The sequence below is a fragment of the Lissotriton vulgaris genome, chromosome 8, assembly GCF_964263255.1.
Source record: "Lissotriton vulgaris chromosome 8, aLisVul1.2, whole genome shotgun sequence".
NCBI classification, from domain to species: Eukaryota; Metazoa; Chordata; class Amphibia; order Caudata; family Salamandridae; genus Lissotriton; species Lissotriton vulgaris.
Window position 1 is genome coordinate 1,182,801,271 of NC_141696.1, and position 14,935 is coordinate 1,182,816,205.

General features: G+C 47.2%; 1 protein-coding gene across 3 annotated transcripts in view; it reads left to right on the forward strand.

Moving 5' to 3' along the window:
* Nucleotides 1–14,935, forward strand: part of ATP7B (ATPase copper transporting beta) — a 539,299-nt gene that overhangs the window by 411,488 nt on the left and 112,876 nt on the right. For all 3 annotated transcript variants that reach the window (XM_086935040.1, XM_086935039.1, XM_086935041.1), the window contains one exon: nucleotides 3,600–3,782. In XM_086935040.1, coding sequence (XP_086791166.1) covers nucleotides 3,600–3,782 — 183 coding nt within the window. The remainder of the gene's footprint in view (nucleotides 1–3,599; nucleotides 3,783–14,935) is intronic.

A 14,935-nucleotide genomic window follows, 5' to 3' on the forward strand; every position in this document is an offset into this window, starting at 1 on the left:
GGCGCATCTAACACCAACACCATGTTGATATGTTAACGGGACACAGTCGCCAGCTAACAAAAAACAATGGTTCAACTGGCCAGCGCCTCAGATTCATGAGCGTCACGTTTATAAACCCGGCCTGTTTGCTGTACTGATAACTAAAACCATGGATGATCCTTTGTATCTGATTCCCCTTGTGTATGTTGTGAGTGCTGACCTTTAACCCTGCAGCACAGATTAGTATTTGCGCATCTTCGAGCTTGCATGGAATGAAACCAAATAGCAAGCAAGGCGCTGTGCACATTGTGGGCCAGCAGGGATGATTGTAAACGAACGACGGCTGAAAGAGCCGCGCTTTTCCTGGTTGTGTGTTCAGGCTCTCTCTGAAGGGAAGGGGGGAATGCACAGGGCGGTTATGCGCTATGGCCTTGTTCAGGTCGCGGCTGCCTTGCATCGCGTGGGAATGTGTTCACTTTTCTGGCTTCTTGGTTTCAAGACAGGTGATGTCATCACTTTGTACTTGCAATATATCTTTGAGATATAATAAAAAACATCACGCTGGTGGAGTTTTCCCACAGGTACCTTAGCTTGTTGGTTGCTAATCTCCCGGATGTTAGGTGGTCTGAAAGGTGATGCGCTGGCTAGTCGTGAGTACTTGGTTTTAGTGACGTAACGTAACATTAGGCACCACAGTGCGGGGGGGATGGGAGGAAGGGGAGGGGGAGAGCTGAGCTCCAAGGGAGGCCTAGCCTGAGAGTTCCTGACTGGGTCTGGGGAGGGGGTGTACTTTGCAGGGGGCCCTTTCACTTTTGGGGTGGGGGTGTTGTTGTAGTACTTCTACAGTCTGTTAAAGCACGCAGGGTGCTTTTCGGTGCACCCCGAGAAGAGGAACTGATTCAGGCGGTGAGACTGTTACCGCCATCCAGATGGGGAAAAAAACTCTGCGCGGATGAGGTGTTCAAAGTCCAGTTGGGGAAGATATAGGAAGCAACTTACATTACAGCTATTGACGCAGTCAGCTGACCTGTCCACATGCTCTTGTCATTTCAAGAATAACCTGTACCCAAATCTGCTTTCTTCATAGCCATCCAGTGACTGTCAAATGCCACTAGATATTGCTGAATTTAATTTACGTTGAACTGGACTCTTTATAACCCATTAGTCACATACATAAATATGATTTACCTGTTTTACGGCTGCGCTCAGTACACTATCGAAGAAGATCCTTAACCCAAATACTCGCCCGGCACTCCAGATCCTCTCAGCCCATCTGAAACCACAATATAAATGGGCCCTTGCAGCCAGCTGATCTGTTCACATTTAGACTTTGTGGTGACCTTCAGGCCTTCATTATGTGGAAGGTGGTAACTGCAAAACAGAGGCCAAGAATAAAGGGCAGGCTTATTCAGATATCTGCCTGCTTTACAGAGTTTATATAGATATCTAACATGAGAGTGGAAGTCCACGCTGAGGTGGGTCAAAGGCGTCGCCGCAAAGTAGCAAGCTGTGCTCGAGCACTGGCAGGTGAACTGGTTTAGGGATTCTCAGTTAAAGGGCCCGCAGCCTGCCTATAACAACTAAGAACTGCCTTCACCACAGACCACATCCCGACCACAGGGTTTGCAGTGAGACCTTCTGGAGTGACTGAGGAGGGGGATCCCTTCACAGGAAACTACTTGAAAACATGATGCGCGGGTTTTAAAAGCGGAGCAGAGGCAGCGGTAGGGGGGCGGGAACGGGGCCGGGGAGACACAGAGCGAGGCAGCGGTAGGGGGGCGGGAACGGGAGCCGAGGCAGCGGTAGGGGGGCGGGAACGGGGCCGGGGAGACACAGAGAGCGAGGCAGCGGTAGGGGGGCGGGAACGGGAGCCGAGGCAGCGGTAGGGGGGCGGGAACGGGCCGGGGAGACACAGAGAGCGAGGCAGCGGTAGGGGGCGGGAACGGGAGCCGAGGCAGCGGTAAAAAGCAAGCACTCACCTGGACTTCTTCTGGGTGCCTTCAATGCCGGACCAGATTCGGGGGCGTTCCCGAGGACCGTCTTTCGGCTGACGTAGCCAAAAGCCAAAAAATCTCGGGAACGCCCCCGGATCTGGTCCGGGATTGACGGACAGAGCCAACTCCCAATGGTTAGCCTCCATTTATGGAGCTAGCCAATGGGAGGAGGGGGCTGTTACCCCACTCCACACACAGATCATAAGATTTTTCCTAGCGCATGCGTACTTCGTACGCATGCATTTGCTAGTCAAAACCTAAAAAACGAACAACATAAGCACACAGCTAATAAATGCTGGAGCCAAATTCAATCTGTTTAATATTCTTATAATCGCCGTCACTTAGGAGTAATATGAATGCTGGACTTTGCAGCCACTGTCAGGTCATTTTAATGGTTCTCAAATTCTTTTCTTCATGACGTCTTTTATTGTGATGATGTACATATTCCTAAGAGGGGAAGCAGAGTTGCAACTCTGGGGATCAGCGGTGAGGTTTTTTTTAATTGGGAGACTATTGAGAGGACTTTTCCAGGGATAAGATGTTGTACAAGATGAGTCTTCTGTTCCTTTTGAAGCTGAAAAAGACTCATTGCTTAGCAGTATGTGGTATGTGTACTTGTTATCTGCTTCTTGTACTTTTTCGATCTCTTTCCTGGCGATGTTGCTGATTTGGTGCATAAGTTAGAAAAGCAAAACACTGCAGAAGGAATTTACAACAGCAATGGCAGGAGATGGGATCTGATAAAGAATGTGCATCAGAATCATCTTGCTATCACATACGGCTCTAAACACAAAGGCAACACTAAAGTAATTATAAAGTAAAAATAAAAACACTGGCAGAGAAGGGAAGGGAACTAGCTTGTGTGCGGATGTGCTCCTTTTGAGAGAACGAAATGAGAGAGAACTTCACTCAAAGTAAAGTTAACCATTGCTTAAGTAAGCTGACCCACTGCCCCATGCTTCATGCTGTAGTGAGCGGGAGTAAAATGTGAATGACACAGCAATAGGCCAATGGATGAACAGAGGTTGCTGATAGCCCCTATATCTAAGTAAATTATATGTATATTAGTAAAATCAAAAGGTCTTGGCAAATGCCAGACCTAAATAACGAGCATTCATCATAATTGGCTGTTTATAGACTAATTGTAAAGGGATTTTCACATTTTAAAAGTCATGATATAATTATAAACATAGGGGGACAATTGGAAAAGTCATTAGAGCACCTAAGCTGAATTTAGACGAGCCAGTGACATGTTGTATGATGGTTCGAGCAATATCAATGCAATCCATACATGCAAAAGAAGGCCTGTTTAACATTTCCATGTTTATATGGCTGACCGTTGAAATCAATGGCCAACTGCCAGACCATAAGAAGAGCCGGATGCTGTCCTGGAGATCGCTCACCTTCAGCAGGTGGTAACAACTCTGATATAATTTGTGTTTGTTTTAAAGATGTGTGCAAAGTAAGTGTCAGACTTGCAAATTGGTAGACAACTTCTACACAAAGAACATAAACTGTTTTCATTGTTCTTTAAAGAGATTATGCCATCATCTTGTTGTGTAGCTCATTCTGATGATGTAGCCTAATATATTTTTTACCATAACTAATGTCCTTAACCTCATGCAGATAAACACGGTGATGTTTGATAAAACTGGCACGATAACCCATGGAGTCCCTAAAGTAATGAGAGTGCTGATGATGGGGGACCTAGCCCGACTGCCTCTGAAGACGGTCCTGGCTGTGGTGGGTACCGCAGAAGCCAGCAGTGAACATCCCCTGGGCATGGCAGTGACAAAGTACTGCAAAGAGGTACCTTACTTCACTTTTCTTTTATAGCAGTTCACTTTGACTGCTTGGTAGAGGAGAATATTGTAGAGATGGAGTTTAGACTGTGGTTTTAGCATAAGAATGTTACTAGTCTTTTGACTCTGATTAGCATTGCAGCTTTCTTAAGACATATTGTTACCAATTCTTTAAAATATACAGAGTGGGGCTAGGCTCCTCCCAGAGGAGTATTTCTCTCTCATTTAATGTGATTGGCTGTTTGATGTATCACTCCACCTCCTATCGAGTGCTTTCAATGAAATGGATCAGGGACTTTTTTACATTTGAAAAGTACACTGCATTTTCATACATTGTTTTTTTCCTTTATCTCACTCATGTATTGTTTACAAAACGTAAATTTAACAGAAGCAGGCTTCGAAAATAGTTAAGTTATGTATCAAATATGATTCACACACATTTGTACACATATATTTAGGAACATTCACCCATTCACATGCATAAGGTCACAAAATCCAGCTGCTTAAATAAAAACATACACTGGCAATACGTTTTGCTTCAATGTGAATACACATAGAAACACAGACTTGCGAAACCTGTAGGTTTATCCAATGCTTTTTTTGTTTGCTAAATGTTACTTCCATGATAAATGTCTTAAGCATCTGAAGAGCAAGTCTCCAACTTGTAACTGAAATTCTCCTGGTACCTATGTGAAAGCATCTGAAATAGGTTTTTTTGGCATCTGAGGTTTGGCGGTGTGTGCATGGAAGCATGCTACTCTTGTAATGTGTCTTGTGTTAGTGGCTTGTGTTCAAGCACCATTTTGAGTAAATTCCTGAAACAAGCAAGGTTCGACCGAGGTATTGCACAGGAAGTGATGCGACCACAGGTAAGGGCTTAACTGTCTGATAGGATCCCAATCTAAGATGGCTGTCTTCTTTTCATTATGTGTTGTATTTTACCAAGCAAAGATGACCAAAGGGGGTCCTGTTTGCTAACTGTTCTTTCTGCGTCAAGATTGAATATTTAAGCAGTTCCGTTGCAACACTTTTGGGATCCTGTCCAGCTGATTCAGAACTTCTGAAATTTTCCCTTTCTCTAGTATGTCATTTTTCCCCTACTTATTTGTGGTTTATTTATCTGCCTTAATTGATATTCTTCACAGACTTGATCCTTCCTTACCCTCAGCAGCCTGCAGTTTCCCTTTTCTTTTCGTTATTTCTTTTTTTTCTCCAATATCAGTCTGTTTCTTCTTGCTGCACTCTCCCACTTCATGTCACAACTCACTGGCTGGCAAAGTGGCTTCCACAGAAGATCGTCCCATCTATAAATCCAGAATACACCTCACTAAAAAGCAGTCATCACATTCAGCTTTTGAGAGATTACAATCCCAGTGTCGCTTGTCTAATATGGATTCAATTCAAGCACTCCAGTATACCATCCAACAACAAAACATTGAGTTTGTCTCTTTATGAAATGGTAATGCCATTCTGATGTAAGTGTCTTCTGCCAGAATGCCCTTAGAATTACCTCCAGTTCATGCTGGGACTTTACTTTTTGATGGAAATCCATACAACTGACCAAATTATTAGATTCGCTGACAGTGCATTTTACTTTCTGACCTACTCAATTTTCTCCCAAGACAGAATGAAGGTTGGACACTAAATTAGCTACCCGAAGGGTGCAAACATTTACTTTTGTGAGCCTACTGGTAACCTCCTCTGATGCCATCATGAACAATTACGCCATGTTTTAGGAAATGTTTCAGAGGCCACACTTGGAGAGTTAAGCTACAGTAGCTCTTTATGAGATACAGCAAGGCTAACAGGATGCATTAACATACATCACTTGTTTCAGTTGTCTATCTTTATTATTTCAAAGTTTTATATAGCGCGAACAAGATCTTCGCAGATATCAGAGCGCTTTACATAGAGGGGTACATGAGGGAATATAGTCAAACAAATAAATCAATAGATCACACAGTATAAATAGGTGGCTGCAAAGCCAATCATCTACAAAGACTAGGTTGAGTTGGTAGAACGTCCTCTACTAACTTTGTTTTTCCACGGATTAAAAGCTGATATAAAGAACAAACTAATTAATGCGCCTAACCCAGCGTCTCTAACTGAGGTTATTGAGTCTGCCCTGTGCATATAACATTGGTTGAGTAAAAGAAAGTGAAAAAGAGGCGCATGGTTCCAATTCTCCTTGGTTGCTCCAAAGATAATTCATCATAGAGCTAAAACCTCAGGTCCAATTGCACATATGGAAGAGCCATTGCTTTTTCCCTATTTTGCTTAGAGTGGCAACATTGTGCACCAATGTCCAGTTAGGCAAAATAAATTGGCGGGGAACAAATAGATTATCCCTTTGAGAGGAAGAAGGAATTGGTATGCTCATTACTACCTCAAGTCATGTCTTTCGTGACTCAAGTAATATCAAAAGTAATCATCTATTTCTTCTGCTTAGAACTGTAGCTGTCACGGAGCTGAAACCCATTATAGTAACTGCCTTATTGGATTGTGTGGCACGATTGTAATGTTTATAGATAAAGAATGGACGCTAAATATAAACTAAGAAAACAAACCAAGTTTAAGGAGGAGAGTATACATACTGTTGACGATACTCCTCTCATTTCTAGCCAACTCACTAAGGGGCAGATGTATCATCCGTTTTTTTGTCTCAAACGCTGCAAATCGCAAAAAAGCAGCGTTTGCGACCAAAAAATCAGCAAATGCGACGTATCAAAAAATCGCACCGCAAAATTAGGGAATCGCAAAATTTGCAATTCCTTAATTTTGTGCAAGCATTTAAGGAAACAAAAATTGCGATTCCTTAAATGCTATGTATGTAGCATTTAAGCTTTGCGAATTTAGGCTAAGAAATCGCAAATTACCACCAACTTGTAGTTGGTGGTAATTTGCGAATTCTTTTAAAAAAACACTTTTTGAAATTTCTAAAGGTGCCATGTGACGCTCATACATGCCCTTAGGGCATGTATGTGCGCCATATGCGCACACATGTCAATTTCAGGGGGGTGCAGCTGGGTGTCCTTAAGACACCCTTGAACCCTTGAAATTATTCTCAATTTGCGATAACCAAATTGCAAATTGAGAATAACTGTCCATTCATTCCTATGGGCCTCCTGGCCCATGGAAAAGAATGGGAAATTATTCCTTAATTGCGATTAGCAATTTGCTAATCGCAATTAAGGAATTTTAAGAAAAAGCTCAAAAATAGCGAATTTCTAGATGCATACTGTTAGACCTGTCTGCTTCTGAGAGTCCCCTCACACTATGATTTATTTTGTTTCCCCGTGCCTCCTAAAATTTTTCGCTTTTTCTTTGTCTACCAGGACCTTTTTGTGTGTTGTCCCATGGGGTTAGATGCTCCTTGATGCCCAGTTGCTCACCAAGTTCCTGGCACCTATGTACAAGGCGCCTGACGGAACCGATGGCATAACAAACTGGGGTTGTCAACCCTAAAATGGTGGACACCATTGTCCCCTATGAGAGTGACTCCCATTGGAGCCCCTCTGACGTCTGACCCTTTGAAGGTTTTGGGGCACTTTGTGTAACCTGCAAACCTGACAGGAATCCCCTCAGGAGTTACAAGTACACAAAATGGCTGCCTTAGGAAGCCCAGTACGGTGGCTCCTAATGACCAAAGAGATACCTTGAAAGGGCCATGTCATTGACATAGCCAGGGAAGGCGCTAGAACCTTCTGGCTCGTGCTGGCATCCTAGGGCACTGGCTATAAAAGGCCCAGTCCCTGGCGGCCATTTTGGAATGATCAAAGAACACCAGAAGAAGAGGACTTGACCCCAGATTGACACCTGCCCTGTTAACCCCCTGAGGCAGCTGATAGCGCAGGCAGAAGAGCAGCAGAGGTTGCTGGCGTGGACCCTGACTGGCATTCCAGTCAGAAGCGTGAGCAGTGACCTCTCGCCTTCAGCGCCTGGTCAGCGAGTGCCCAATTGCCCCTCAGAGACTTTGGCCATAGTTAGAGCCTCCCCGCCCCCCAGTGGTGAGATCGCGACTGCAACTCTTAAGAGTGCCCCCTTCAACTTAAGTGCCTCCTTGCGGGCGTTCGGACGGCTCTGAACCCACCGCCGTCGACGCGCTGTTTGTGGATAGAAGGTGAGGTGCTGCGCTGGGGCGGGAAAAGGCTGGCCTTCATTTGGGCGAGATTACTGTCTCTGCCCTGCCCGAGTGACTTGGGAGCTGGTGTGTGGGCGGGAGCCCCCACCGTGAGTGAGCTCGGAGGGAGGATCGCGGAGCCCATGGAACCCCCCTTCGCCCTTGGGAAGTGCCATACTGACTGGAGCGCTTACCCGCGCCGCCGAAGTGAGGTGGGCCGTCTCTACCCCTGAAGTTGCCGCGTTGTTGTGGAACTGTGATGCGGCCTCATTTTGAACTGTGCGCGCAGGTGTTTTGGCCCCTCCGGTAGCCCGTTCGACGGTCCCAAGACTCGTGAACTGGAGCCGCCTTCGGAAACCCCGCCTGCGCTGACAGAAGCGCACAGACTCCTCCGGCAGCAGTAGCATTGAACCGTCTGGCCGCGGAGTGTAATTGCCGTAGTCATTTTATGCCTTTATCTTCCAGATATACGCGCAATGAGTTGTGAGTGCAACTAAGGGATTATCACGCGTATCTTGTGCCCAGAGAGCCCGAACCCGTGAACACTTCAAAAACTGTAAGAGCGCGCATTCCGCATTGAATGACAAACGTAATGTGTTTACCCTGAAAGGGATTAATTGGTGGCAGCGATACCAGAATGACCCTGTGATATTTATGTGAAACGATCAGTATCTAACCTGCTAGGAAACTGTACTGCATCGCTGATATTTATTCCAGTCATTGCTGATATTTATTCCAGTCATTGCTGTTATGTATTCCAGTCATTGCTGATATTTATTCCAGTCATTGCTGATATTTATTCTAATGTATTGAATCCTGATATTTATCCAGTATATTTATTTATTAGAGTCCAACTATTTATTCCTGAGAAACCAGTACATAGCTAATCAAACCCATGTAAGAAATGTGAATGTGATTACCTAAGTGAACTTCCTTCAAACCCAGAGAACTTTTACATAAACGAAACGTATTTTTCTATAACAGGGGTGTGGTGTCCTTCTTTTTGTGTGGTGTGCAGGGAGTTATTATTTGGTCATAGCCGGCTTAACACAACAGCCTTCTACCGCCATGTCACTCAAGCCAAGCTACCCCCCTTTGTGCTGGGCTTGCCCATCGCAGGTCCAACATAAAATTGGTGCTCAGCGGTTGGGATCACTAGCCGTGCTGTTGTGAACCTCATAATAATTCAGTGTGCATCACGGGTACACACCCGGAGTATTCTCCCAGCGGTCTTCTAATTCTGCGATTTTGCTTTTTCTAAATTCTTTCCTGGAGGTGGGTGGAGGTGACCCTCAGAGAGTTCCTATCCTTAGAACCTACTTCGGGGTGGTTGTCCACACTTTCAACTGACAAAAATGGAATTCAAAATGTCAGAGCTGAAGACCTATACTGTGGCACAGCTCAAGGAGTTCTGTCAGGAAAGGGGAGTGTTCATTAGGCGAGGAGCCAAGAGAGAGGAGCTCTGTACTAGTCTGCGAGCCTGGGTGGAAGCGCACACGAAGGGGACTGGAGGAGATTCTCAGAAGTCCGGACAGGGCGCCCCCCAGAGGAAAGAGGGGGGAGATAATAAGAAAGAGTTCTCCAAAGGCCCCCAAAATAACTTTAAGGGGAAAAACACCTTTTCCAACTCTAAGGCTAACCCGCAGAAGAACCCTAACCCTGGCCAGAGTCAGCAGCCAAGGGTTGTCCATTGCTTTGAGTGCGGTGGTATTGGACATTACAAAGGAGACCCGAAATGCCCAAAGAGACCACCCCCTCCCACTGGAGGAAAGGCCCCGGGAGTCGCTAGTGTAGCGCTCGGGGAGGAGATGTCCTTAAGTAAGAGAAGGGAGTGGGCGGGAGTCACCTTAGTGTCCCTGGGTGATCGGGAGATGGTTCCAAAGATCCAGGTGCCCGCGAATACTACCAAGTATGGGCAGTGGATCACCATCAATGGCCATAGAGGGGAAGCTCTGAGAGATACAGGAGCCAGTATGACTATGGTAAGGAGTCATCTGGTGTCCTCGGAGCAGGTGATGCCAGGCGTACTTCATCCAGCCGCAATGGCTGACGGCAGAATGAGTCACTATCCTGTGGCCGAGGTTCCCTTTGAGTGGGGAGGGGTCAGGTCCACTTCGAGTCGCTGTAAGCCCCGCCGTGCCAGTCGATTGTTTGCTGGGCAATGATATGGAGCACAATGCTTGGAAGGAGGTGGAATACCGGACTCATTCTGAGATGCTGGGTACACCTGATTGGGCCTGTGTGAGTACCAGGTCGGCGACTGCTCGAGAGGAGAAGTCGCAGGGGTCGGAGTCTGGAAAAATGGCCCGCCCCGTAGCTGCTGATGAGGGAGCATGTCGAGGACAGGAGGAGCCTGCCTCGACGTCCGTACCCCGTGAGGCGGATAGGCCACCTGCGGAGGTGGACCCGGAGTCCACGGAGGAGGACATGGTTCCGTTGGAGAACTTACCTATCCCCGCTGATTGGCGAGTGGAGGGAGGTCCGTCCAGGGAGGAACTGAGCAAGGGACAAAGGGAATGTCACACCCTCGAGGGTCTGAGGCAACAGGCTGAAGACAAAGCAGCGGGTAACGAGTCTGGGAACTATCATGTTTACTGGGAGGATGGCCTTCTCTACAGTGTACCCAGGGTGCCAGTGCACGGATTGTCACGGGCCCTGGTAGTCCCACAGTGTTACCGAGCCTTCCTGTTAGAGTTGGCTCATGAGATTCCCATGACTGATGGAGCAAAGGAATTCATTGTCCAGACAGACGCATCCGACATTGGCATTGGGGCGGTGCTATCGCAACTCAATGAAGAGGGTCTGGATCAACCCGTGGTCTTCTTGTCACGGAGACTACTTCCCCGCGAACAGAGATGGAGTACCATTGAGCGGGAAGCCTTTGCGGTGGTCTGGGCACTGAAGAAGCTGCGACCATACCTGTTTGGTTCGCACTTCCTGGTTCAGACAGACCACCGACCCCTTCGTTGGCTCATGCAGATGAAGGGGGAAAACCCAAAACTGTTGAGGTGGTCTATCTCCCTACAGGGAATGGACTTTCGGGTGGAACATCGGCCCGGAGCTGACCACGCCAATGCAGACGGTCTCTCCAGGTATTTCCGCCTTAGTGTTGAGAACTCCCAAGGGGTTGGGTAGCTCTCCCCACCTTCAGCTGGGGGGGACGCGTGTTAGACCTGTCTGCTTCTGAGAGTCCCCTCACACTATGATTTATTTTGTTCCCCCGTGCCTCCTAAAATTTGTTGCTTTTTCTTTGTCTACCAGGACCTTTTTGTGTGTTGTCCCATGGGGCTAGATGCTCCTTGATGCCCAGTTGCTCACCAAGTTCCTGGCACCTATGTACAAGGCGCCTGACGGAACCGGTGGCATAACAAACTGGGGTTGTCAACCCTAAAATGGTGGACACCATTGTCCCCTATGAGAGTGACTCCCATTGGAGCCCCTCTGACCTCTGACCCTTTGAAGGTTTTGGCGCACTTTGTGTAACCTGCAAACCTGACAGGAATCCCCTCAGGAGTTACAAGTACACAAAATGGCTGCCTTAGGAAGCCCAGTACGGTGGCTCCTAATGACCAAAGAGATACCTTGAAAGGGCCATGTCATTGACATAGCCAGGGAAGGCTCTAGAACCTTCTGGCTCGTGCTGGCATCCTAGGGCACTGGCTATAAAAGGCCCAGTCCCTGGCGGCCATTTTGGAATGATCAAAGAACACCAGAAGAAGAGGACTTGACCCCAGATTGACACCTGCCCTGTTAACCCCCTGAGGCAGCTGATAGCGCACGCAGAAGAGCAGCAGAGGTTGCTGGCGTGGACCCTGACTGGCGTTCCAGTCAGAAGCGTGAGCAGTGACCTCTCGCCTTCAGCGCCTGGTCAGCGAGTGCCCAATTGCCCCTCAGAGACTTTGGCCATAGTTAGAGCCTCCCCGCCCCCCAGTGGTGAGATCGCGACTGCAACTCTTAAGAGTGCCCCCTTCAACTTAAGTGCCTCCTGGCGGGCGTTCGGACGTCTCCGAACCCACCGCCATCGACGCGCTGTTTGTGGATAGAAGGTGAGGTGCTGCGCTGGGGCGGGGAAAGGCTGGCCTTCATTTGGGCGAGATTACTGTCTCTGACCTGCCCGAGTGACTTGGGAGCTGGTGTGTGGGCGGGAGCCCCTCCCGTGAGTGAGCTCGGAGGGAGGATCGCGGAGCCCCTGGAACCCACCTTCGCCCTTGGGAGAAGTGCCATTCTGACTGGAGCGCTTACCGGCGCCGCCGAAGTGAGGTGGGCCGTCTCTACCCCTGAAGTTGCCACGTTGTTGTGGAACTGTGATACGGCCTCATTTTGCACTGTGCGCGCAGGTGTTTTGGCCCCTCCGGCAGCCCGTTCGACGGTCCCAAGACTCGTGAACTGGAGCCGCCTTCGGAAACCCCGCCTCCGCTGACAGAAGCGCACAGACTCCTCCGGCAGCAGTAGCATTGAACCGGCTGGCCGCGGAGTGTAATTGCCGTAGTCATTTTATGCCTTTATCTTCCAGATATACGTGCAATGAGTTGTGAGTGCAACTAAGGGATTATCACGCGTATCTTGTGCCCAGAGAGCCCGAACCCGTGAACACTTCAAAAACTGTAAGAGCGCGCATTCCGCATTGAATGGCAAACGTAATGTGTTTACCCTGAAAGGGATTAATTGGTGGCAGCGATACCAGAATGACCCTGTGATATTTATGTGAAACGATCAGTATCTAACCTGCTAGGAAACTGTACTGCATCGCTGATATTTATTCCAGTCATTGCTGATATTTATTCCAGTCATTGCTGATATTTATTCTAATGTATTGAATCCTGATATTTATCCAGTATATTTATTTATTAGAGTCCAACTATTTATTCCTGAGAAACCAGTACACAGCTAATCAAACCCATGTAAGAAATGTGAATGTGATTACCTAAGTGAACTTCCTTCAAACCCAGAGAACTTTTACATAAACAAAACGTATTTTTCTATAACAGTGGTGTGGTCTCCTTCTTTTTGTGTGGTGTGCAGGGAGTTATTATTTGGTCAAAGCCGGCTTAACACAACAGCCTTCTACCGCCTTGTCACTCAAGCCAAGCTACCCCTCTTTGTGCTGGGCTTGCCCATCGCAGGTCCAACAAATACCATTTAGCAATTCTCAAATAGCGATTTCTTCAAAATCTCTATTTGAGAATCGCTAAAGGGTATCTTGATACATCTGGGCCTAAATGTACTGTTTCTCTACAGGTAACTTTCATTGCAGAGGAACAGTAAAAGTTGTCTCATGTCCAACTTTAGAGCGAGCAGTGTTGATCAGTGAGATCTGTGAAGGGAAGCCAAAAGCATTCACGGTTTTTGAACAATATTTCTCAACCTGTTAGCTGCACTCTTTGGTTAATATAATTATCTAATGCTCTTATTGGGTCTTCCCTATCTCATTGTTGCCAGCCCAACGTATCAACAGTAATATTATCCAAACATCAGTGATGTTTCTAGCCCCTGACCCAGCATGCATTAGCTTTAAGCAGGCCACATTTGTTTGAATCTGAAAGTTTTTTCACATACTATTTTTCTTCTCAACTTTATCAACACGTGCAGCGTTGTTCTTGATTCCGCCGTGATTTTTCTTACATTTGATGAGATTAATGTAATTATGCTGAATAGATTGTGAGCACTCACTGCTGTTCTTCGAGTTGTGCCTCATCAAAGTTCACAAAGCACATTTTTTCTTATTTCATTACAGATACAAAAATATTTTTCTAGAAATTATGCCATGTTGCATGGACTACTTCTAGTCACAAAGAAAATTACCATTATTTCAAGGATAGTTTCTCAGTAGAGCCTACAAAGGTTGAACACATTGGTCTGTCAGGTGAGATTTATCCAGACGCGGCCGGCACAAGTGAGAGCGGTGGGGCGGCCGGTGGGAAGTTAAGTCAACAGACGACGTGATCTGTAACATTAAATAAAAAATAAAAATAAAACACTTACCTTTCACTCCCCGCATCACTGAGTCGGTAATGAGGCAAGAGCAAGATACGTGGCCAATTTAATTGCTAGATTGGTGTTACTGGACGTGTGGCGGTTTTGCCATCCCGCGGAGAGAGGTTATGAGTTTTATTCTAGGGTGCACAGGTCCTTCTCGAGACTAGATTATTTTCTACTGCCTGGGTCCTTTTTGGTACATGCTGCCAGAGATGTGAATATTGGTGCACAGCTTGTCCAATCATTCACCGTTGGAGCTGTTGGTGGACTTTGGGGAGCTGGACTTCTCTTCCCGGTGGAGGTTGAGTCACTGGACCCTGGTCAGTAGCGAATTCACGACAGCCCTACACATTACTACCCGAGACTATCTGAGTGCCAATGTTTGCTCGATGACATCCCCTAGGACCCAATGGGAGGACTGGGAAGCCACCTCTCGAGGATTTATTAATAGCGTCCGAGCAGCCCAACTGTGGTGGGCGGATGTGGTGATGGTGAACCTGGAGTCCAGACTTTTTTACTTGGAGTATCGATATTTAGAAACATCGGATCCGGCGATGCACAGGGACTCAATAAACGCCATTTCCTAACCTACGACAGACCCAGATGGATGAGGTTTGGGCGGCATGGGTTCCGAAACAAAGCTGGATTTATCATTGAGGTAATAAGTCGAGAAAAACCTTGCCCTGTCTCTGCTCTGCTTTATTCTTCCTTGAGACTACACCTCATATCATGAAGAGCCCAGGGGAGAGGGTGTTTGGAGACCAGCCCATTGTGGCTACTTCTGCTTCCTATTACTGTGCGCTCTGTGGTAGTCACGAAACAGAGAGCCTTACTGAACTGGCGGCATTCATCCAAGACCTCCCAGCCAAAACTGTTTCGACCAAAATAGAGACACCCTGGACCTGGCAATTACAGTGGATGAACTGGGGAGGGGGACTTTGGCAAAGCTTCGTCCACGGAAATTGCTGGGGCCTGAAGGCTTCCTAGCTGAGTTCCATAGGGCCCCCTAGGTGCTTAAATGTCCCATCTGCTGGGGGTCTTTCAGGAGGCCCTAGGGGTAGACC